Source organism: Copadichromis virginalis, linkage group LG17 (assembly GCF_057382275.1).
Source record: "Copadichromis virginalis isolate Kocher_CV1m ecotype Utaka linkage group LG17, C_Virginalis_male_GT1.1, whole genome shotgun sequence".
NCBI classification, from domain to species: domain Eukaryota; kingdom Metazoa; phylum Chordata; class Actinopteri; order Cichliformes; family Cichlidae; genus Copadichromis; species Copadichromis virginalis.
In genome coordinates, this window is record NC_140634.1 from 15,717,146 (window position 1) to 15,735,386 (window position 18,241).

An 18,241-nucleotide genomic window follows, 5' to 3' on the forward strand; every position below is an offset into this window, starting at 1 on the left:
AAGTGTTCATCAGAACAAGCACTTCTAATTGTACTTTGGTCCTCATTGTCTTTGAAAAGCTAGAGCTGACAAAACAAACCCAGTAAACACATTTTTATCTGTAGGTTTGGTATAGTAATCTGTCTTAATTACATTTTTATTTTTATGTTTTATTTATTCATTATATGGGGGGAAGTCCTGTCAGCCTTGTGCTCAGAGGACTGCAGTCACCCATCTGTCCTGTTCTAATAAACACCTTCTTTAGATCTGTTCAGTTTTATTCATATGGCACTACTTAACAGTCAACAAATCTTGTCTTAAGTCACTTTATACTGTAAAGTGTTCATTTAGGACAAAGTATACTGCAAATCTACACAATTGTCCGTTTTGCCATTTAGTGAACTTCCGTAAAAAAACAAAACAAAAAACCCAGAAAATGTTCAGGCATGAATTTACCAGGACATTTGAAGAGCAAATGAAGAGGAAAGCAGAAAGTTACAGAAAGTTCATGCCTGGTGTCCTGACGCAACCCCGAAGGGCTGGAGTAATCAGCAGGGGGCAGCATGACGCCAGTGTTGGATCCTCAAGACACGAAAAAGAAAACCGGAAACTACGCATTTTTCGCGCGAAATCTCGTTGCTGTCCTGTATTGTATTTTCAGTAGATTAAATCAGAGAATCGGGCAGATCGGCTTCGCGGTGGGGAGAAGGTTACTTTGTTTTTTGTTGTTGTGATTTTGTCCTCTGTGTGAGCTGAAAGAGACGAAACAGGATGAAATATTTCACTCGAATGAAAATCAGACGAGTATATGAGTGGAGTGGAAGGGCACGAAGCTTCAACAGGAGGCTAAAAACCCACGACTATGAGTGAGTAATTATTTTTCCACCTTAAAAAATGGCTTTTTATGCTCCGTCTTTTCAGTGTGATGGTTAAAAATGTTTCTGTTGGAATAATTAAGGGAGATAAGAGTCCTGCGGATGAATTAAGTAGAATGACAAACTATCAAGCAACAACTATGTGATAATCATTTAAGGCAGTGGTGGGCCGCGTGATTGTGCTCTTTTGTTGTCCCTAGCCCTCGATCCCTGGGGCTGGGGGCAACAATTGTCTGTTTATTTTAAAGAAGGGAAAGTCTAGCGCTCCTTGATCTTATTCTTCACTTTATGTTGTCGGCCTTTGCCTTTGATGTGGTTACAAAAATGTCAAAGTTACCAAAGTCGACACTCATACAAAGTTAACATATAATTTACTGCCATAGTTTGTTTTATTGACTTGTTGCTAGCAGTTTGTCCACAGCATTGAACTCTCCCAGGTACAAAGATGGTAACTGTGTTGTGGACATCACAGCTCTAATCTGGGCTCATGGGTGGAGTCAGTTTTAATGCAGTCTACCATGTTACTGTTTGCCTGGAGGGGGGCACAGTTTTAGTGATGGGTTGATGACGCCTCGTGGAATGTGTGCCACATTGGCTTTACGGTACTGTGTGTTTTTTACTGTTTGTGGACTTTAAATCCACACCGGTGTTGTGACCAGATGGAAGTACTCTACCCTTCTTTCCATAGAAATCTAGAAGAACTGTTAAAGTGTATTTTCAGAAGTTTGTTAGTTATGTTTTGGTGCTTTGAAATGACCCTCCAAAAGTTGATTCTGTTCATCTGGACGTAGCGTTTTGTTGGAGAAACGTTTCGTCACTCATCCAAGTGACTTCTTCCGTCTCAGCTGACTGCAGGTTTCCCCAATCTTATAAACAGTACATTTGCATAATGACTGAAACCAGCCCATTGAAGGAACAATGGATTGGGAGGTCAGTTCCTTAATCATAATTATGCAAATTCTCATTACCATTGATCAACAACCACTGACCAAAACCCACTGGTCAAAGACCACTGATCAATGGCCATGAGTACCATTCACAGAGAGTTGGGGAATGGCTGCGATCACAGCATTGTAAGATGGTGAAAGATGTAACCTTAGGCCCCCTCCTCGATTCAGAGATGGTCTTTCCCTTTTCACGTAAATGGCCTCCTTGACTCCCTGCTCACACCAGTGTTCCTCCCTGTCCAGGATGTGTACATCCTCATCATTGAAAGAGTGTCCACTAGCCTGTAGGTGTAAATAGACCGCAGAGTCCTGGCCTGACGAGGTAGCTCTTCTGTGTTGTGCCATCCACTTCGCCAGAGGTTGTTTGGTTTCCCTGATGTATAAATCCTGGCAATCCTCCTGGCACTTAACAGCGTACACTATGTTACTCTGTTTGTGTCGGGGACCCGATCCTTGGGGTGGACCAATTTTTGGCGCAATCTTTATAAGATTGGGGAAACCTGCAGTCAGCTGAGACGGAAGAAGTCACTTGGATGAGTGACGAAACGTTTCTCCAACAAAACGCTACGTCCAGATGAACAGAATCAACTTTTGGAGATTTACTTTCCTGGATGACTGAGAATGCATCAAGACGTTTGAAATGACCCGTTTTGAAATTTTAACCCTAAACCAGAAATCAAATATCTGCTAGATGACAAAGGCGTTTTGACACCATTGATCAATCTGGCTGTATTTTGAGATTCCAGTTCTTGCTCCCATAATCGGTAGTTTTTGATTGTTTCTTTTCTCCCGTTTGTTTCAGCTCTTTTGCGATCAGTGTGGAGGGTCTCTCAAAAATCATCATCAACACAGGCCAACACATCCTCATAGAGGGGTATGATGAAGACAACCCATATGTGGCCAAAGTTACCAGGCTGTATGGTGATGGTGAGTCATATTCACACAAGCTTGGAGCTGGCTCAGCTAACCAAGGACCTGACGTGTACTTTTCTCAACTGATGACAAATAACTTAGGCTCTGATTTGGGACTTAACTCAAGACAGATTTGGTTCTGACCCTCAAGCTGACATGGACGTGTCTCAAGTTTGACAAACAGCTTTTTAAAATTAATTAATTGTTTTTATGAATTGACATCGACTTTGGCAACTTGAGTCCTGAGCTGGACTTGCCTTAAACGATGATACATTATTTTAGACTTGAATAACCCAAGGAGCAATCAGGGCTCGCAAAATCACTAGCCCGACGTCCCGGAGCTAGCGATATCTCCGGTCGGGCGACCAAAATCTATCTCAGCCCCGCCCGTCGGGCTATATGATAGCGGGGCTGAGATATTTGTACATTTCTTCAGTTAATTTGTATGAGTGAAACCTATTTTCCTCGGTTTACTTTGCTGCTGTCACATGGCTGTGTATTTGTTGAATACTTTATTGATAATGATTAGGTAAGGAAAATATGTTTCTGCTATTTTGTAAAATTGTTATTAATAAAAAGCTTTGTAAATTGTTTAAGTACTGTTTTATAGTTTTATGTGTTTTTAAATGTCTTTGTGCCTGAATGTGATCTTGCTGATTATGTAGCCCGCCCGTCGGGCTACATGCTACATGATAACCCGACGGGCGGGGCTGAGATAGATTTTGGTCGTCCGACCGGAGATATCGCTAGCTCCGGGACGTCGGGCTAGCAATTTTGCGAGCCCTGAGCAATCAAGTCCAACACTATCAATCATTGAATGTCTCTTGGCTATCTTAAGTCTGAGATCATATTAGTGGACACTTGAAATGGTCTTGTTTCAAATAGTAATGGATTTAGAATAATTTAGAACGCGACTTGACTTTCTTGGACTTCAGTTGGACTAAAACAACTCGAGACTAATCTCAAATGGCCTAACTTGATATTTACTCTGTTCCACTTTGAGACACTGACTTTCTTTGTCTTGTGCCTGTCTCTTCCAGAGAATGGGCAACAGATGAAGGCAGTAGTTCAGTGGTTCATGCGTGTGTCTGAATTGCCTGTCAACAAACTGAAATTGCTTGGCAGAGAGCCTCATCCGCAGGAGATCTTCTACTATGAATGTCGTAATTGTGATAATGAGGTCAACGTCGAGTCCATCCTCAGGCCTGTGAAGGTGAGCTTCATTTAAATCACAAATGCTTTAAAGTCAAATGCGAAAATGTTTAATTTCCTTCCTTTATCTCCAAGGTGAAGCACCTCGACAGCAATGACCCGTTCCCTGACTCCTCTGACAAAGATACCCTGTACGTGAAGTTGTCCTGGGACTCCAAGGTCTTCGGGGTGGTGAACTCGACCGTGATGGAGTCTCCCGCTGAGCCAGCACCTGCTTCTTCACCTCCTTCCTGTCTTAAACCCTCCCTCCCGATATCACCTTCTTGCTCCCAGTCTGCAGCCACCCCCAGAGGACCCTCTCGGCGTGTCCTACCCACACCGGACCACGCCATAATGCAGAAGGCGTCATTAGGGGAAGTTGGCTGCAGCAGTGTAGGTACACCTGCCAATGTCGAGGCTGAGTCACTTCACTCGGCCACTAAACTGTCAGCGTCAAAATGCCTCAGTGCCAAGAGGAGGAATGCCACGGCCAGGACGCCTGGTGTCCGAAAGAGACTGGAGCTTAGCAGTGAGTGTTCGCACAAGGATTTTAAAATGCAACCACTTTGTCGTACCAGAGAACAACAGGGCTTTTTATATATCTCTAATACCAAAAGTCGTGAAGTTTGATTAAAACCAGAATGCAAGAATTTGCAAGTCTGCATAAATCCATTTGTTATTCACAATCGAGCATAGAATACCTGAGAAAATGTACGATTTTAAGAACAAAAAAAGTCAAATTAAGAAGAAAGGTTATTTCTGGATGGCACCAGCACCTGGACCATATTTGTCACTGTGTAGCATACCACCTTCTTCTTCTTTTCTTCTTTTCTTTTTCCAGAAAGGAATTTTCTCGCTTCTTATCTTATATAGGATTCTAGCTCCTCAGCAGAACTGGATCATTGTCATATTTATAGTTTCATGATCCAGTAAATGTTTTCAATTGGCCAATGGCCTGGACCAGGCCAGTTCAGCCCCTGGACCCTTCTACAAAACCAATATGTGTTTGACAGGAGCAAGTTTCTCTAAACCCCGTAGATGCCTTCCAGCATTTTCGGTGCCTTTCCAGGTGTGCAAGTCAGTTCCATAAATACTAATGTACCTCCATATTATCAGAGATTTAGACCCACTGATGGCCCCTCTTCCTTTTTGTCCCGACGATGCAGCATTCTTGTCTCCCAAATTTCTAGTTTCAATTTATTTGACCAAGCAACAGTTTTCAACTTTGTCTCAGTCCATTTTAAATCACCTACGACCCAAAGAAGACGAAGTGTTTCTGGATCATGTTCACGAAGAAGCTTTCTAGAAGCTTCCTAGCCCACGCAATGATTTCCATGACAGATCTGAGTCCTGTGAAGTTTGAAAGCCCACAGATTACAGGAATCCAAGACTGATTTTCGGCCGTGTCCTTGATGATAAGATATTCAAAGTCTTGGCTTTTATGTTGAGAAACGTTTTTCTGAATTTCTTCCACAATTTGTAGACGTATTTGCAGATTTAGTGACAATGCCCATCTTTACGTCTCTGAGCTTTTTAATCCAATCCTGCTGCAGTCGATGTTCATTTTAGATGTATTTAAAAGCACTTTTTTAGCCCTTTGATTTGTTCAATTGTGAATAAAATATGGGTTAGAGATTTGCAATTCATTGCATTTTCTTATTTATTGACATTGTAAACAGAATCCCAAGTTTTGGGGCCAATACCTTACAATATGAAGCGGCTGTTGTGATTTGGCACTATATAAATAAAACTGCATTAAGCGAATAAAACTCTGTTGTCCATCTTTGTCCTGTCAGGTCCAGACAAGTCAGTGACAGGTGAAGAAGTCCTGAGTCAGCTGCTAAATGAAGAGTTGGAATCAAAGGTGACACTGACTCGCAGGCTTCCTCCCTCTGCCGCTCATCCTCTGCCCGTCACCCACAGCCTCACACCCCTGAGGAAGGCCCACAGACCCACCGGTGCTCGGTGTGGTGTCCCCTCATCTGTCTTCCTCAACAAACTCTCTGATTCGGATAGCCCTCTGTCACCAGCCAAGGATGACTCCACAAGGTCAGCGCCGTCTCGCACACAACACACTGAAAGCCAGTCATTTAATTATGTAAATTCAACCGTCACACAGTTTACAATATGGAGTAGAAACTCTAAGTTAGGTTTAGGGATTTTCAAGTTAAGATTGAAAAATTAAGAGATTTTCATTGACACTCACAGCTTCCTACTTTCAGCTTAAGGTCCGTTTAGATTTTGCTTGTTTTAAACTTTTCAAACGCAAAGATAAACCGGCTGAAACAAGAAAGCTTCTATATTTAGTTTTTTTAAATGACTTAAACTCGATGTAAACATACACACTTGTAGTGGAAGGGGTTGTTGTAGCTCAGGAGGTGGAGCCTGATTTTTATACAGGTCAAAACAGGTACAACAGTTCAAAGGAATGTGAGCATAATTAGGTTATTGGTTTAAAACCTGAGATAACTGGTATAAAACCAAGCACACTGGTGCCACTTTCAGTCCTTGGGAGGTGATGAAATGGTGACTGGTTCAACAAAGATCTTGGTTAGGACACAGAGGATAAGCGATGCCACTCCAAGGAGAGTATACAGTGGTGTGAAAAAGCGTTTGCCCCCTTACTGATAGGGATGGGTACCGGTGTCCGGTGCCATGATGGCACCGGTTCTGACATAAACGGTAGTAACCAGACCGAAAAGCAGCGCAGATTTCGGTGCTTTATTTCGGTGCTTTTTTTTCCTGAGCTGTGATACACTTCTAGCCAATCATTTTATGTTTCCGAGGATAGTAGGCGGGGCCAGGTACGTACGTTCTGTTAGAGCAGAGCTACAGATTAAAAATGTCCAAGGCGAAGCGGTCAAAAGTCTGGCTGTACTTCACAGCAAAATATGCAAACTCAGCAGCAACAAGTGCTTTAAGCTGATACTGTGATACTGTCAAAGGAGGTAACACCAAGAATCCGATGAAACACCTGGCGACGCATAGCGTTTTTTTTAAAAGCCGAGAAATGCGCCGTATTGGATGGCAGCAGCAGCCGTTCTTCTCTGCGTGAGTAGCTTAATGTTGTTTGTGTGTAATTTACGTTGAGTAGGCTAACCACGTTATTACATTAATGCATGTAAGGTGAACTAGCAAACATCATCATAGCTACATGCGGCTGTCTTCTTGTTTGATGGCAGATACTCCCTTCACCCTGGCCAAAAAGGCTAAAATGACCAAAGAAAAAGAGGAAAACAGTTAAACATGAGAGGTTTAGGACAAAGTTTGTGTTTTTTCCATTGTTTAAGCACTGCTTCCAGCTAAGAGTGATACCATATATGCCCTATAGCTGCAGAAAAGGCTAACATTGTTATCTTTTTACAAAAAACCAGCTGAATATGAGAGGTTTTTGGACCAATTTTGTGTTCTCCATTCTTTAAGCACCGGTTCGAGCACCGTTTGAGCACCGGCACCGTTTCAAAAGTACCGATTTGGCACCGGTATCAGATAAAACCTAAACGATACCCATCCCTACTTACTGATATCCTCTTTTTTATGTTTGTCACACTTTAGTATTTGTTGTTGTTTGATGCTCTGAAACATTTGACAAAGACAACAAACATGCACTTACTAAATAAAGGTGTTTATTATTAAAAGGGGGGGATCCAAACCTACATAGCCCTGTGTGGGGAAAAGTGACCCCCTCCCCTTCTTATGGTGACTCTACCATAAGAAAGAGACTAGGCAAGAAATGGCCGGCATGGCAAGAATATCCTAAAAGTTGGTGCGAAATATTGTGTGGATGAAGAGACAAAAGTTGAACTTTTTGGAAGGTGTGTTTCACATTACATCTCATGATAGTAACAGCATTTCAGAAAAGGAAGATCATACTAACAGCTGGATGTGATGGTGGTAGTGTGATGGTCTGGGGCAGGTCAGGACCTGGAAGACTTGCTGTGGTAAATGAACCATGAATGCTGCTGTCTGCCAAAACACCCTGAAGGACAAAGTCCAGCCATCTGTTTGTGACCTCAAGCTGAAGCACACCTCAGGTCTGCAGCAGGACAATGATCCAAAGTCCACCTTTGAATGGCATGACCTTAAAAGGGTGTTTCATGCTGGAAAACCCTCCAATGTGGCTGAATTATAACAATTTTGCAAAGATGAGTGGGTCAGAATCCTCCACAGTGCTTCACTACCAGTTATCACAAATGCTTAATTGCAGTTGTTGCTGCTAAGGGGGGCCCAACCAGTTATTAGCCATGTAGGTTTGGATAGCTATATTAAAGTGATTAGCCTTTCAGTGTCTAGAGAGATTTTCAAATGTTGTAACAAGTCCTGTGTGTTTTCAAACAGAGCTACAACTGTGTCACAAAAGAAAGAGCTGAAAACCATTAAAGAGCCAGTCCTCAGTGTTCTGTGAGTACACTCATCCATACATTTACCCTTCATAATCTTTCACTCTGCACACAGACAGCACCGCGTGATGCTAACGTGACCTGTTTATCCTTGTTGTTTCAACATGTTTGGTTTGCTACAGTTTGTATCCAGTTCTACTTTCCTCTGAGAAGTATCAACCAGGTTCACCTGACTAACATTCATATTCACATACAAGTCACACACACTGTGCATTTGATATATGCGTTGAATTTAAGATGTGGTTTTCCTTATGTAGACTAAACCAAAAACTACATGCTGTTCCTCTTATACCCGTCCATGTGTTGTGTGTGTAGAGCGGAGGTGGAGAATGAAAAGTCTCCAATGGTCACTGAAACACCGAGGAGCTCTAAGAGGAAGTCGGCCATGGTGGTGTCATCACGCATCAAGAAACAGCTGTGAGTGCAAAAGTGGATCCATGGGATCTCTCTTATTTTTACATACAGTGGTGTGAAAGAGTGCATGCATGTGCCTGTTTGTATGTGCAGTTATGCAAAACGACCCTGCAGGCAGTCTTGAAACTTGGATCGTGGCTCAAGAGTTGGCAGTTCGTCTTGTAATCGGAAGGTTGCCGGTTCGAGGCCGGCTCGGACAGTCTCGGTCGTTGTGTCCTTGGGCAAGACACTTCACCTGCCGCCTACTGGTGGTGGCCAGAGGGGCCGATGGCGCGATATGGCAGCCTCGCTTCTGTCAGTCTGCCCCAGGGCAGCTGTGGCTACAACTGTAGCTGCCTCCACCAGTGTATGAATGTGAGAGTGAATGAATAGTGGCATTGTAAAGTGCTTTGAGGGTCTCGAAAAGCGCTATATAAATGCAATCCATTATTATTATTATTATTATTATTATTATTATTATTATTATTGTCCTCTGCCAGAGGCCTAAGAGCTTGAGATCCTGTGCAGTACCTTTGCTATTCCTAGGATCACGCTCTTCTGGACAAAGATCTTGGATGTCATTCCTGGAATCTGCTGGAGCCACTTGGCTGGTTTGGGGGAAGCTTCACTGTCCCAAGTGCACCACTTACCACGGGGACCATAGTTGCTTTCTTCCATATCTTCTTTAGCTCCCCTGTTAGCTCTAGGTATTTCTCCAGCTTCTCCTGTTCCTTCTTTCTGATGTTGCTTGGCACAGTTGGATCTATCACCACAGCCTTCTTCCTCTACTTATTCAGCACTAGTATGATCGGTTGGTTAGCCATCACCAGTTTGTCCATCTGTGTCTACAAGACCCACAGGATCTTAGCTCGGTCATTCTCAGCCACCCTAGGGGCATATATTCCAGGCCACACTCGGCACGGCACAGATGTTCCTGTACACTATGCCGGCCACTTGGTTATGGCGTTCCATGTATGCCTTGCCTGCTAGCATCTTGCACCCTGCTGTTATGTGCTGGATTGTCTCTGGGGCATCTTTACACAGCCTGCACCTGGGGTCTTGCCTGGTGTGATAGACCCCAGCCTCAATGGATCTTGTGCTCAGAGCTTGTTCTTGTGCTGCCATGATTAGTGCCTCTGTGCTGTCTTTCAGTCCAGCTTTGTCCAGCCACTGGTAGGATTTCTGGATATCAGCCACCTCCTCTATCTGCCGGTGGTACATACCGTGCAGGGTCCTGTTCTTTCTCAAGTTTCTGCTGCCTGAGGTATTCATAATGCACACATCATCTTCTTGATGATCACGGATGTTTGTTTCATCCTGGTTGTTGGTTCTGACACCCACTAGTACTCACCCTCGTTCCTTTCACTTAGCACACATTCTCAGGATGCTGGAGTTTGGGTGAAACCCTCCATGGATGACAAGGAGCTTTCTTGTCTTGTTGTCAGTGGCTTCTGTCTCCTTCTTTTGCCAGCTTATTATCTCAGCAGGATATCTTGTGACTGGCAGGGCATAGATGTTAATTGCCCGGATCTTGTTCTTGGTTGCAGCTTTCCTAGCGGCCCTTTCGTGCTTCCCATTTGCCTGTGGTATTCCAAGGTACTTTTAGCTGTCTGCAATGTTGCCTTCTGGTAGTTCTGACTGCCTTCCCTATCCTTGTTACCATGTGACTACACTCCAGTGTTGTTGGTGTAGTATCCACTGGTGTGGATCGGTTAACTGATGTGTCATTCACTCTTGGCATACAGCTCGGTGTCATCCATGTGGCGGAGGTGCTGACGATTGCTCCATTTCGTAGTCGGTATCCTTAGCTAGTCTTGATTCGGCTGAGGCGGTTCAGGTCTTTGCGAAACGGCAGCAATGACAGAGCATCTCACTGGTAAATCCCACACTTAATGGCAACTTGTGCAACTGGCTTATAGTTTGCCATTGACTTTCTGATGGCGAATTTGTTTGTGTCCGTGTGTGTGCAGCGTGATGGTTAGCACTGTTTCTCCTCACATGCAAGGCCTTGAATAGTCAGGCCCCATCTTATCTTAATGACCTTAAAGTACCATATCAGCCCATTAGAGCACTTCTCTCTTGGACTTCAGGCTTACTTGGGGTTCCTAGGATATTTAAAGGTAGAAGAGCATTAGGCTGTATAAATAAGGATGATCTGATATCGTCGTGTGGGTGTTGTTCCTGGAACAACATTGCAAGTGACCAATCACATTGTTGTGGCGTTATTCTTCGGCGTGCCAAGCCATTCGTGCATTTATGAAATTCCAATGTTCCAAGGACAATATCAATTCTGCTTAGCGTTTATTAAAGGGTCAGGGTCAGGATCCGTTGATCGGCGGACAGAGGCGGTTTCTCGCAGTACAGTTTTTTGTTTTACGGCGGTTTTTCCCGAAGTCGCAAAAGTATGACGTCACAACGTTCTGATTGGTCACTTGCTATGTTGATCTGGGAACAACACCAACACGACGATATCAGATCATGCGTATAAATAAACCGGAATTGAATGGAAAGTTGAACGTTCTGAGTTTGACTCAACCAACTAGTCGAGGCCTTTCTGTGTGGAGTTTGCATGTTCTCTCCAGGTACACCGGCTTCCTCTGAAGTTAATTACATCTAAATTATGCATAAGTGTGAATGTGAAAGTGAAGGATTGTCTTTGTGCATCAGGCTGCCGACCTGTGCAGGGTGTACCCCACCTCTTGTCCAGTGATTGCTACATCATAAAGTCACGCATGAATATGTGGAGCAAAATTAAGTATAATTAGTGAGCGTTGTTTGAAACCACACAGTGTGCATAATTTATTTATAAGGGCCAGTAAGCTTCCAGGCCTTAAAACATTTCAAGCAATAAGAAATACCTGGATTAAAGGTGTGAGGGCACCATTACTGCTGCTTGAAGCTTGAATTAACACGATTTGTTTCAAATGATCATTTTATCGTTCACACCCTTTCTGTTGTTTTATTTTTTTAACTTGTGTCAGTCTTATGTAGTCTGTGTTTTGGCTTCGTAGCACCACCAGAATCAAACATTAACAAAGTGAAAAAGGACTCGTAAATCTTAAGGGTGTCTGTTATGTGTTCCATCAGGAATCTTCTGGAAAACGATCAGGACCTAAACTCATCCGGAGAGGAAGAGGATGAGTTTGTTCCATCTAAGAATGACTTGCTGAGCAGCAGCGAAGAGGAGGGTCAAGATGAGGATGGGCCGAATATTGATGATCAAGTGTCAGCGAAGAAGTTCCGATATGTTGCAACGGGTTCTGGCAATTCTCGTTCAAAAAGGAAATCTTACTCCTCAGCGAGAACACAACGAAGAACTCCCGCAAAGAAGGTGATGAAGACCAGACGCACACTGATATTCAGACATGAGATCACCACTTTCTCACCGTCTCTCTCCTATTTCTACAGATCTCGCCGGGAACGCCCAAAACCCCCCGTCACGCCACGCCCAGCATCCCCATCAGGTCCCTGCAGACCCAACAGCCGGCTAACATCCTGGAGGAAGCCAGAGCCAGGTGAGCTCACGGTAGACACAAGTGAAAGGACTCAGAAAACTAAACTTTCTTTGTTGCGGTGCAGACACATCGGATGGTGAGCATGACGCTTCATGCGTATCCATGTTGTATGATAAAGATACAGCCGTGGACCTTTTTTCTTTTCTTCTTTTCTTTGAACCGCAACCACAGTGCAGCAACAATGCATGCACCCGTCAGGTGGACTTTGAGTGTCCTTGAAAGTCAAACAGGAACAACTGTGTTATTGTGTCTGCAGCTGACCTTTTAGTCGCATATGTGTGAAAGAGGGCTGTAGTAAAGCACGTTGCAGTCACGAAGTAGAAGATGGAGAGTTGGTGCAGTAAACGTTTCCTTGCGGATCGACTGAAATTGAAACTGTTGTATTATAATGAGTTCTTCCTCTTTTATCAGGCTGCATGTGTCATCGGTGCCAGAGTCTCTGCCCTGCAGGGAGCAGGAGTTTCAGGACATCTACAGCTTTGTGGAAAGCAAGATCATTGACAACACAGGAGGGTGAGAGAAAGCTTTTAGCAGTCTTACTGGAGTCGCATCTGCACACTTCAGGGTCTACGTGTCTCGAGGCTGTTGTTGTTTTTTTTTGTTTGTTTGTTTTGTCTTTTTTTGAAAAACTGTGGGATTTTGTTTTATTACAGGTGCATGTACATCTCTGGTGTGCCAGGAACTGGAAAGACAGCGACAGTTCATGAGGTGATTCGCTGTCTGCAGCACGCAGCTGACATGGACGAAATCCCTTCATTCCACTTCATCGAGATCAATGGGATGAAAATGACAGACCCACACCAGGCCTACGTCCAAATCCTACAGGTGGGAATGAAGCTTTTTCACAGCCGCTGCAGGCTTTAGTCAAGTAATAATCATTTTGCTTTATCACTTCACCAACTTACTCTTCAGAGCTTGTGTGTGTGTGTGTGTACAGTGCTATCTATCCCTATGTGCTTTTATCCAACATTCACAGACTTGTGATTAATGCATGGGGGCAGCTCGGGGTTCATTGTGCTGGCCAATGACACATGGGCTATCTGCTGACCTGCCGTAGTAACGTCTCATTTATTTATCTCATCCCTGCAGAAACTGACTGGTCAGAAAGCCACACCTGACCACGCAGCAGTTCTGCTGGAAAAGAGATTCAGCAACCTAGCGCCCAGGAAGGAGACTATTGTGATGCTCGTGGATGAAGTAAGAACAATTTTTTTTTTTTTTTTTTTTTTCTTTTAAAGAGGAAATTTTTTCCGCTTATCCTTATCATAGTCATGGGGGCCCGGAGCTTATCCCAGCTACAATAGAGCAAAAGGCAGGGGACACCCTCAGTATATCAACAGTGTGCCACAGTGCTAACACAGAGATAGATAACTATGTGCACGTACATTGACAAATATGGGCAATTTAGAGTCACCAATTAACCCAACCCTAGTAACCGCATGTCTGTGGACTGTGGAGGAAGCCGGAGTACCCGGAGAGAACCCACAGAGACACATGAGGAACATGCAAACTCCACACAGAAAGTCGACTCAGGACCTTCTCCCTGTGAGGTGCTAACAGTGCTAACCACCATGCCACCGTGCGGCGTGAGAACAAGTTCAGCATTCTTAAATTATATTCTGTGAGCAAAGCCCCTGACTTCACATTCCCTTGTTCACCATTTATCACAAGGTAACTGGTATTCTGCCTAATAGTCCAAGAAATGTAGGTTGCTCTCAGGAGCTATGAATTTCATACTGTGATACGATGCCATCTGCACATCAAGTACAGTCGTGAAGTTTCCTTGATATTAAATATTCCACAATCAGCTGTTTGTGGTGTTATGACAACTCAGGCACAAAGTGGAAAGCCACATAAAATCACTAAGTAGGGTCAGCGAAGGCTGAGTTGCGTGGTGTCCAGAGGTCAGCAACGCTCTGTAGAGTCAGTCGCTATAGACCTCTAAACTCAGATTAGCTCGAGAACTGTGTGTAGACAGCTTTCCATTGAAACCCATGCAGCTGCATACAATCGTTAAATCATGAAGCACACTGCAAAGCAATGAACGCAGAGGTGTAAAGCATGTCAGCACTGGACTGTAGAGCAGAGAAGACGTGTTTCCTGGAGGAACAAATCATGCATGTTTGTAGTTCCAGAGAAAGGAACTCTTAATGCTTCAGCAGAACGAGACATTTTGAACGATTTCATGCTCCCAACTACGTTGGAACAGTTTGGGGGTGGCTCCTTCCTGCACACCACTGCACAAAGCAAGATCTATAAAGACCTGCATGAGCAGGTTTGGTGCGGTAGAACTGGACTGGCCTACACAGAGTCTCCACTCAGCTATATAGAACATCTTTGGGATAAAACAGACCCGAGTCTATAAACCGGACTTTGTCGTCCAACCACAATGTCTGACCCATATTTGGAAATATAGTCTATTTAGTTTTAACAAGTTCATGTCTGGTTGGGATATGTTCATCACAGAGGCCGATATTACTCTAATTAGTAATATAAATCATACTGGATAACCGTTTGTTCTGTCTCTGTGTTAGCCCTGTGTTAGGTTGGTGACCTATCCAGGGTGTTCCCCGCCTCTCACCCTATGATAGCTGGGATAGGCTTCAGCCCCCTCCCACCCGTAACCCTTTCCCCTGTAAGGATGAGCGGGAAGAGGATGGATGGATAATTTTTGCTAAACATGTTGCAGAACCCCAGGTTTCTCAGGAAATGGTGCCTGCTCACACCATGTATAGAGCCTGTGTGCTTGTCTGTCACTTTTAACTAAGAATTGTGATAGCAGAATAACCATCCTGTACTATATTTTTTGTTTCGGCCCGCTTTAGTTAGACCTGCTGTGGACGAGGAAGCAGAACGTGATGTACAACCTGTTCGATTGGCCCACACGGCGTCATGCTCGCCTGGTGGTGCTGACCATCGCCAACACAATGGATCTGCCCGAGAGAATCATGATCAACAGAGTGGCCAGTAGACTGGTGAGACTGATTAAACACTGCTATTCTTTACATTCCCTGACAGCAATACTATGAATGATGGTTTAAAGGTCACTGCTGTGTGGTAAAAAGATTTGAGCATGAAGCCAAAGCCGCAATTTACCGGCTGATTTATGTTCCTGCCCTCACATGGACACAAGCTGAAGCTGTGACAAAGTAGTAGCAACAGAAATGCACTTGTGTAATTCTCATTCAAGACTGTGTTAAACAATTTGACATCACTTTACTTCCTGTCTTTTCGAGATCATTTCTTCTCCTACTTATTTTGCTTTTCAGCCCTTTGAATATCTGAATATTAATACAACAACTAAATATCTCATTCAGATGACTTGTAAGAAAAAAACATAAACTAAAAGCCACTGATCATTTGCATTGCTGCTTCCAGGGTTTGACCAGGATGTCATTCCAGCCGTACAGCTTCAAGCAGTTGCAGGAGATCATCATGTCCAGGCTGAACAAGTTGAAGGCCTTTGAGGAGGACGCTCTGCAGTTGGTGTCCAGGAAGGTTGGCAACCAGATTGTCTTTAATGCAGTCTCACCCGCTCTGTTGTGTACTCACCTGCCCACCGTCAAGTCACGTCCGTGTCCCTCATATCTGGCAGGTGGCCGCTCTGTCCGGTGATGCTCGCCGATGTTTGGACATCTGTCGGCGGGCAACGGAGATCTGTGAGCACTCAGCTGCTGACCCTTCCTCTACAGGATTGGTGGGAATGAGTCACGTGATGGAAGCACTGAATGAGATGTTTTCCTCTGCCTACATCACTGCCATCAGGTGAGACCAAACCTTTGGTCACTTTAGTAATGCACGCTGTAGAGATGTGCATTGGCAGCTGTGAGGAGAAGTGACTGATGTGGTTTGTTTTTTTTCAGGTGTGCGTCAACACAGGAGCAGCTCTTCCTCAGAGCTGCTATTGCAGAGTTTAGGCGGCTGGGATTGGAAGAGGCGACTTTCCAACAGGTGAGAAATATAAAACAACTAAAGTTACTAAAACAAAACCAACAAGCCTCTATAGACTGTATATGAAACGAATCCATAAGTTGATTTACTTTTTTAAAGGCTTCAATAAATACACATTTAAAGAATAAAACACAGACCTTAAATCTAACATGAATACAGATATTCATTCATAATCTAGAAATCATGTTTGGCTGGATGTTCTGTGAGGAATTAGATGAGCTCAGAAACACAGGCCTACATCTTTATTTAGATTACAGTCTGTACTGTCTATCTCTGTGCAGTCTATCACAGTACATCACACATGTACAAAACTCATCTGTTATGATGATAAATCACTGGGCTTTCAGCTTACCCAGCTCCAGTCGTCGTTAACTGGAGGTGAATGAGAGAGATCTCTGCAGTGTCCTAAAGAATGAAATGCGTGTCGATTTCAGTGACAATGGCAGTGATGCTTGCATAATATCCAGAGGATGTTGCATTGGAATAACTTCCTTCATCATCCAGGAACTTCCTGAATATTCTCTCTAAATAAGCCTTGGTACTGCCTCATTTTAGAGTCTGACAATGGGTCCAATGATTTCATCCCAAATCCTAGTGGCCCTCAGGGCTGTTGCCTATCCTGTAGCGGTCTGTGCATCCCTTCATGCCTGTGTTTTACCAGACCATCACTGGTCCACCTCAGCATGACCCATCAGTCATGCTGAACGATGTAACAGGCAGCATAATTTTCTGTACAGATTCTCCAGTCTTTTTATGTTTGTCACATGTGTTTAGAATGAGCCTGCTGTATTCTGTAAAAAGCATCAATGTACCTGCCAGTTCTGGTTCTCTATGGCAAAGGCCAGTCTTGCTCCATGGCAGTGAGCATAGGGACCACTAGAGGGTGTCATGCAACCAGTAGTACGCTGGTCAGAAAAGATGAGGAGGGAAAAATTTCAGTTTCCGCTTCCTGCAAAACCATCCCTGTGTTGGGGTTTCTCATTGTTACCCTTCTAGTGCACTTGTTAATTTAATTTAAACCTGCTGAAATGAATTAATCCTCTCAGCTACTTAACTAACCTGATATCCTCTTAATTAGGGTTATATTAGCACAGAAATCGTTAAAAGTAGGACCTTTTTTAAAATGGGGATTTAAAACTTGTAATAGGCAGCTTTAGCTCTCTTTGCCTGTTTGCCAATTCCATGAATGTTTCAACTTATAAACCTTTTTTCCCTCAAACAAAATGTGTGATGATTGACAGATAACACAACAAACATCAATAGTTAACTCGGTTACTACAATAATTGCAGCCCAAATTTTCTACAGTTATAAGCTTAAAAGGCTACACATAAAGATAACAATTGTAGCTGATTGTGTCATTTTAACACAGTCCACTTTCACATTGCACTGTGGAATTGGAGTGCTGTGTCTCAACTTGAAATGCAACATCAGGCCCCCTTGTGTTTTGTATGCCAGGTGTTCGTGCAGCACCAAGCTCTCTGTCGGATTGAAGGTCTTCGGCCCATCGGTGTCTCGGAGGGTCTGGCTGTTTGTCAGCGTCTGGGAGCCTGCAGGCTGCTGCTGCTGGAACCGAGTCACCTGGGAGTCCTGCAGCACATCCGACTCAACGTCAGCCAGGATGACATCTTTTATGCCTTGAAAGCTGACTGAAAGGGGGAGTCTTTCACACAAACTGAACAATGACAGAAAAGTGAACCCTCGTCCACGGATTTTAGTTATGAGCTTAAATCTTTGTCCCCAATTTTACTGGAAGATTTTCTTCTGTCTCTGGATTTTATTTTTTATGTTTGTCTTAAATGTACAATAAAATTCTACTAATCCCTCAGTTGCTTTCTTGGAGTAATATTAAAACCTCTTTGATTATAGTTTCTTTAGAGTTTTAGCTGCACTTTAGGGATCAGGAACACTCAAGCTGTAAAGAAACTTAAAGACGCTTCTCTGCTAGCAGAGTTTGATGAGAGTTTAATATGGAAAACGCATCACCATCATGACTGTGGACCATGTTGCCGATTCACTGAAGCACAACTCTTTTCTCTATGAACCAAGGAATACTTTTTTTGGTAATCATTATGTAGCA

The 18,241-nt window shown here is 43.6% G+C and overlaps 2 protein-coding genes across 3 annotated transcripts in view; one reads left to right on the top strand and one right to left on the bottom strand.

Moving 5' to 3' along the window:
• Positions 1-18,241, bottom strand: part of prpf38a (pre-mRNA processing factor 38A) — a 61,580-nt gene that overhangs the window by 9,336 nt on the left and 34,003 nt on the right. The window lies entirely within an intron of this gene.
• On the top strand, positions 575-17,989 carry orc1 (origin recognition complex, subunit 1). Its single transcript, XM_085437355.1, has 17 exons — positions 575-845; positions 2,604-2,728; positions 3,754-3,926; positions 4,001-4,433; positions 5,701-5,953; positions 8,243-8,305; positions 8,620-8,721; positions 11,785-12,028; positions 12,106-12,212; positions 12,624-12,725; positions 12,866-13,037; positions 13,302-13,409; positions 15,038-15,187; positions 15,591-15,710; positions 15,808-15,977; positions 16,076-16,163; positions 17,620-17,989. The coding sequence occupies exons 1-17, from the start codon at positions 751-753 to the stop codon at positions 17,812-17,814; spliced, it is 2,700 nt and encodes an 899-aa protein (XP_085293481.1). The 5' UTR covers positions 575-750; the 3' UTR covers positions 17,815-17,989.

What these genes read in the sequence shown, in the direction of transcription:
- orc1 (XM_085437355.1), top strand. Translation starts at nt 751, where the DNA reads ATGAAATATTTCACTCGAATGAAAATCAGACGAGTATATGAGTGGAGT. An exon ending in TCACGCATCAAGAAACAGCT is followed by an intron (nt 8,722 to 11,784) that starts GTGAGTGCAAAA and finishes GTGTTCCATCAG; the next exon opens with GAATCTTCTGGAAAACGATC. An exon ending in CTGGAGGAAGCCAGAGCCAG is followed by an intron (nt 12,213 to 12,623) that starts GTGAGCTCACGG and finishes CTCTTTTATCAG; the next exon opens with GCTGCATGTGTCATCGGTGC.